Genomic DNA, 6,204 nt, shown 5'->3' with positions numbered 1-6,204 from the left:
ACTTCGTTTGCATGTAAACTGAGAAAAACTGAGTTTTAGGCAGCCGACGTCACAGTATGAGACTATTTTCGGGATTCTGATTGGCTAACGTGGGCTTGAGCTTCTCGTTACACTGCCACCTACAGGTTTGGCATGCTCTTGACGGCATAAACACACGGGTTCGTGTAAACGAACACTTTTCTGAAAACTGACCGGTGTGCACGATGTTATTTATGGAAACGGAGAGGGTGAAATGTCCATTTCTGAAAATAGCCGCGGCCACGTGTAAACTAGGGATGTCAATGATTAATCGACGATCGATTAATTGTCGATAAAACATTTAATCGATACAACTTCTCGATCATCGATTAAGCAGGTTCATGCGCGCGCGCTGCTCAACCGCAAAACAAAGCGAGCGCGTTTTGTTTGGGATCATTTTACACCTTCATTATGACTAAGTTTGCGTGTCCATTTGCAGCCTTTTGTTTTGCGCAAATGTAAGTTGTAATATTGTGTTTATTTTGTGTAAGCCTCTATATCTGATTTATCTTATATTGGATGCATCTGTTGAATTATCGCTGTAGTGCGCGTGATCAGCTTCAGCGCGCGCGGCTCAAACGGCACTGCACGACTAATAATGAGTATTGGCAGGACTGTCATATTACATAACATTATAAAGAGAACAATATTGTAATAAAACATTGTGCATTATTTGAGTTTAGTTGTCGCGTTGCTTCAGGAAGAGCGCGTCCACAACATGATCATTCTGAATGAATGGCACGTAGTTCATGTTCACTTGTGCATTCGCGTCATTTTGTGCAGAAATAATTTGTAATATTATGTTTATTTTGAATATATCTGAATAATCTCATATAGGATTTGTTTCTTCAAATAAGGTGCTAGCAAACTAAGTGCTCCAGTTTAACGGTAGCCTTCGTTCAGCGCGCGCAGCTCAAGCAGAAATGCACGACTAATAACAATGATGTTTTACACACACCATTCAGATCAGAAAGAAGGTCGAAAGCACTTTTTAGAGGCACAAAACTTCTTTTAGCGTTAGATAAGTGCCTATTATTACCAACATAATAGAATCTGAATTTATTTCATACATCCGACCAGACCTAGCCTAACTGTTTTATATAGGTCTGTATACGGGTTTCTTGTATACAAACAATACTGGATGCGCGCACATTCAAAAGGCAAAACCGCTAACACGTGTTATGCCGAGTTCTGGATTTGCAGCATCAATCCAGTCTTCAGTGTCACATGATCCTTCAGAAATCAGTATAATAAGGTAATTTGATAAAACATATTTTTTTTCAGGATTCTTTGATGAATAGAAAGTTCAAAAGAACAGCATTTATTTTAAATATAATCTTTTGTAACAGTCTTTACTGTCACTTTTGATCAATTTAATTCATCCTTGTTGAATAAAAGTATTGATTTCTTACATTTTCAATCCATCTTTTTGGGGGTTAGTGTAGTTTACAGCACAACAGCTCCGTGTCATCTCTGTTTCTGCTAGAAATGCTGCTTTCTGCCGCCTAGTTGCGCGCGCATCTCTGAACAGAAACGCGTCTATACGGCGGTACGTACAGTTATTCGAGTTACTCCTCCCACTTCCTGAGATATCTTATCCCGTGCGAATTGGCCATTATTATCACAGACGTCCTGTGGTAAAATTACATTACTCCACCTCTCCATGTGAAACTAGTCCCGTCTGAATAGACAGCATTTTGATTAGCATGTGGTCTCCAGCTTTTCTCTTGAGAAAAAGACCTCCGTGATCTAATGATTTTCAGAAGAGATCTCTACAATGTCTCAAACTGTTCGATGGGATACCAAAGCTTGCAATCAAAAGTCAAACTCAAGGCATTTCAAGGTATAAATGAATTGTGCATTCAGAAACCTGACTCTAGCTAGGCCGAAAGTCTGTTTTAAATTACCCAGATTCTTCATGCAATAATAATTATATTTATCTGAAATAATATCTGACATATCTGGTATCTTAAATTAAATCTGATTTTTTTTCAAGCCTGTTTAATCTCTGTCAAGAACACATGTCACATTTCACCCTGAAATCAAAAAAAGAAAAAAAATTACCAATCATAATAAAAAATGGCTATGCAATCACATTCTGTTTATTGTAATGCAATAAAATAATGATGTATAATAAAATTGTATTTAGATATATGTTGTATTTGTTTAGTAAAATAATATAGTAAAAATTTACATGTGAAACACACTAAAAATAATGGCAATAACAAAAAAGTTCAAAAGTTAAATCTAATGATGATATTAATGATAAATATTACTCTCTCTCTCTTTCTCATATATATATATATATATGTATATATACAATAGGGCTGTAACGGTAACTCCCGCACGCTGTGAGAAGATTTGTGTGTGTGTGTGTGTGTGTGTGTGTGTGTGTGTTCATCTGAAGCACACAAATATTGAACATTAATCCTAGCAGACACAGCCAATTACGTCTTCAGTGAAAGAAAGAGTCGAGGTGTGTGTATCAGTATCAGTGTGTACTGGGTCTGTGCATTATATCTTAAAGTGACAGTAGCCTAATATTCCTGCTGTCTGTGTTTTTAATGTTAATAAAACAACAAAAGACACGAAAAACACTCACTGCTCTTCACTGAATAGCTTTTGTAACTTTAATTTATACAGTCAAGTTATTTTACAATTTCTGTATCTGAAAACGAATGTTAGACCGACCGTAAAAACCTTATTTTATTGCATTTATTTGTGCTGTTAGCTTGTAGTTAGATTATTTGTTCTTATTTTCTTTATTTTTATTTGACAGTACTCATTTATCCCCTGAACATAGCAGCGCATACCGAAACCGTGACCCTAAAACCGCGATACAAACCGAACCGTGAGTAATTTAAACCGTTAATATACACGCTAATACAAGCCAGGCATTGTGGAAACTAAAAGTTTGTTCTTTGTTTACTAAAAGTGCTTATCGCCCTGCAAAGCCATTCATTTAAAACGTCCCAAACCTTTTTTTTTCTTCTTTTATCTGAAATTGCCTATTTATCTGAAAGTGTTTCATTAGTCAAAAGAAGGATCTTCATTCAGTTTCATTGTGGAGATAAATAGTCTGACTCAATAATAACAACAATAACTGCAGTAGGTCGACAGTAATGAGGCCTTTGTAGAATAATCATTGATTACCGCTGAAATTAATCACGCTGCTAGAGCTCCATAGGTGGCCACGCGAGAATGGATGATTTTAGAAACCACATCCACAACAGAAAATAGACGTTTGTTAGAAAATGGAGTACAGTTTAAAACATGGACATGCATTAAAAAAAGATATTTTCCTCGACTTTTAAGGTGGACAGAATGACCAAAATCTTATATTACAATGCATTTGCAAAAGGAAGTCAAAACATGTTATTTAATGAGTGTTGTGAATAAGCACTGATGTGCTTTCCTGTGTTCTGGTGCTTTGCATTTTACATTGACACTGTGACCAAACCCAGTCTGGAGCCGCACGGGTATATCTGTGGCAATAGCAACTATACTGTACATTGTATGTGTCAAAATTATCCATTTTTCTTTTATGCCAAAAATCATGATATTAAGTAAAGATCATGTTTCATGAAGATATTTTGTACATTTTCTACCATAAATATATTAAAAATATATTTTTGTGAGTGAATGCAGCACAATCGTGAACATAAATGCACAACTTTAATGAGATTTTCTCAATGTTTAGATTGTTTTGCTCCTCAGATTCCAGATTTTCAATAGTTGTGTCTCGACCAAATATTGTCCTATCCTAACACACCACATCAATGGAAAGATTATTTAATCAGCTTTCAGATTATGTATGCATCTCAATTTCAAAAAATGTACCCATGTGACTGGTTTAGTGGTCCAGGGTCACATATCGCTATTGATCAAATGTGTTCGACTTTTTATAATAGAGTGCTTTTATTTTGAAGTTATGGCGCCATTTTGTTTGTGTGTGTTCCTTCATCAGTTCCCGAGAGTGTGTGCAGGTATGGCTTGTTTAATTATTAGGCCTTGTGTGGATATTTCCTCTCTTTGCTTTGGTCTAGTGTTGTTTGATGCAGTCTTGTTGAGTTTTGAGATTTAAGGTTTGCCTTGAGTGTGCGATATCAGCTCACAAAATTGGTTCTTGTGTTTCTTGACACCAAACATTGAGTATGTTCAATTGCAGTTATTTTATTAATCTAAATGAATTCAATCCAATTGTGAATTCTGGAAATACCGTTTATATATGTCACCAAAAACTGTGCATTTGTCAACTTTTCATGTCAGAAAGTCTGTTTTTCTTGTATTTTTATGCACAAATATTCATTTTTGAAGCCAATCACAGATTTAGTTGTGTATGCCTAATATTTTAAGATCTATACCACCCTTTTACGTGGATGTACATTTATTTTGGATAGATTAAAGATGTTAACATGAAGGCTTTTCAGACTCTTGCCGTTTATAATTCATCCATGCACTTATTTATTTATAAGATTTTTTTGACTATGTAATCTTTAAACAAAATATGATATATTTGACATCTATGAAGCATGCATGCAGTTAAATTATTCATAATAATAAAAAAGCCCACCCTATGATTTTTTCCTGTTCATAATCTCCACAGAGAAATGAGTCACGAAGTAAAGTCGGTTTTAAATGTAATTTAATAAACATGCATGTTGGATGTACAGTAGCGCCACTGAACGAATTTAGCATACACTCAAAACTGGAATATTGCATAAACCGTTTGCAAATAAAGCAGCGTTTCCGTGTGTGTTCAAGAGAACAGTGTCGCCCCTTCCTGGGAAATTGGTGCAAAATCTGTAATAAAAATGTAAGTTTCTGCAATCTTTCTCTTTCTCCCTCCATCATAAACGAGTGTGTGTCGTGTCCTCTAGCGTTCGGATATGCTGGTGTTTGGCATATCCGTGTGTGTGAGACGCTTTTGGAGGGAATTAAAGCACATCATTCTCACACACAACACAAACCAACATCTGAGATCTACAGCAAACACATTTACTGAATAAATCCATTTATGTGAAAAAAAAGGCTTTTTTTGTGTGATTAATTGCATTAAAACAGATCGATGGAACACTGTAAAAAAATATTTTCATGATTTGTTATCACAACTTTTTATCTTTTGTCAAATCAACTTCGATAACTAATGTGTGAAGATAACACTATTTTGAGTTTCTGTTTATTAAAACCATTCTTCTTCATTGTATAAACTCAAAATTGTAATTACAACGAACTCAAAATTTTAAGGTAACTCGCTTTTTTAAGTTTTTTTTTTACAGTGTGTATATATTTGAGTAATATTTGCATGTACAGTATAAACTGTATATATAATTTTTAAATATTTGATATATAAATAAAAAATTTTTCTTACACATGCATGTGTGTGCATTTATATATACAAAATAATTATACACATATATTATGTAAACACAAACTTTTATTTTGGATGCGATTAATCGTGATATTAATCGCCATATTTCCAATAACGTTCTGAATATGAACTCAAACATTTCTCATCCCTAATCTTCAGATAATCTTAGCTGCTCCAAACTCGTTTGTTTATATTTTTATTTCTTATAAAGAATATTTGAGAAACATTTGTGACAAAGTTAAAAGCACCAGATCTGATATTTCCAATAACGTTCTGAAGAGAAGAGACCAGCGGCGCCATTGACGTTCAGTTTCTTTCTTGTTCTTGTAGCAATTTCAATCTCTTTATTTTTACCTTTTGCACTTGCATCCATAGATTAATGAGAACCTCGAGGAAGACGCAGGTCCATTTGTAAAATCCCATATTAGTAGATGCATTCCTGTTTGATTTCAAGCTGAAGAACATAGTCTGTGGGAAACGTGCTTTGATGAGCGCTAAGGTTTGTGTATTCGCAGACGTTTCCCTTTTTACTCTGAAACGAACAGAGACGTGCCTTCAGGAATTGCAACTTCACTTGATTGCTCCTTTTTATCTGCTGTAAAGAGCTTGGATGTGTTGTTGTTCAGTGTAGAGTGGCCTTTCATGAGGATGAAGGGACACATAAGACAGAGGCGTCGCGTCAAAACAAGACTCAATCTCGCGAGGCGGAGGCGAAGCTTCAAACACAATCTTCAGTGCTTATGGACTAACTAATGCCGCCCAATATGTTCACGCTCATTCCTTAAGGATGTGGATCTGTCTCGATCTCTCTCCAT

General features: G+C 35.2%; 1 protein-coding gene across 1 annotated transcript in view; it reads left to right on the top strand.

Annotated features, from left to right (window-relative positions):
- Nucleotides 1-3,949: 3,949 nt before the first annotated feature.
- Nucleotides 3,950-6,204, top strand: part of LOC307000115 (neural cell adhesion molecule 2) — a gene marked incomplete at its 5' end in the record, with an annotated part of 272,591 nt that continues 270,336 nt past the window's right edge. Inside the window, one exon of the mRNA XM_079615404.1 lies at nucleotides 3,950-4,004. Within this exon, the coding sequence (XP_079471530.1) occupies nucleotides 3,950-4,004 (55 nt within the window). The remainder of the gene's footprint in view (nucleotides 4,005-6,204) is intronic.

This window comes from Phoxinus phoxinus (assembly GCF_949152265.1).
Source record: "Phoxinus phoxinus genome assembly, chromosome: 6".
In the NCBI taxonomy this organism is placed as follows: Eukaryota; Metazoa; Chordata; class Actinopteri; order Cypriniformes; family Leuciscidae; genus Phoxinus; species Phoxinus phoxinus.
Note: the sequence above shows the minus strand (reverse complement) of the source record. Positions and strands in the feature narration are given on the sequence as shown.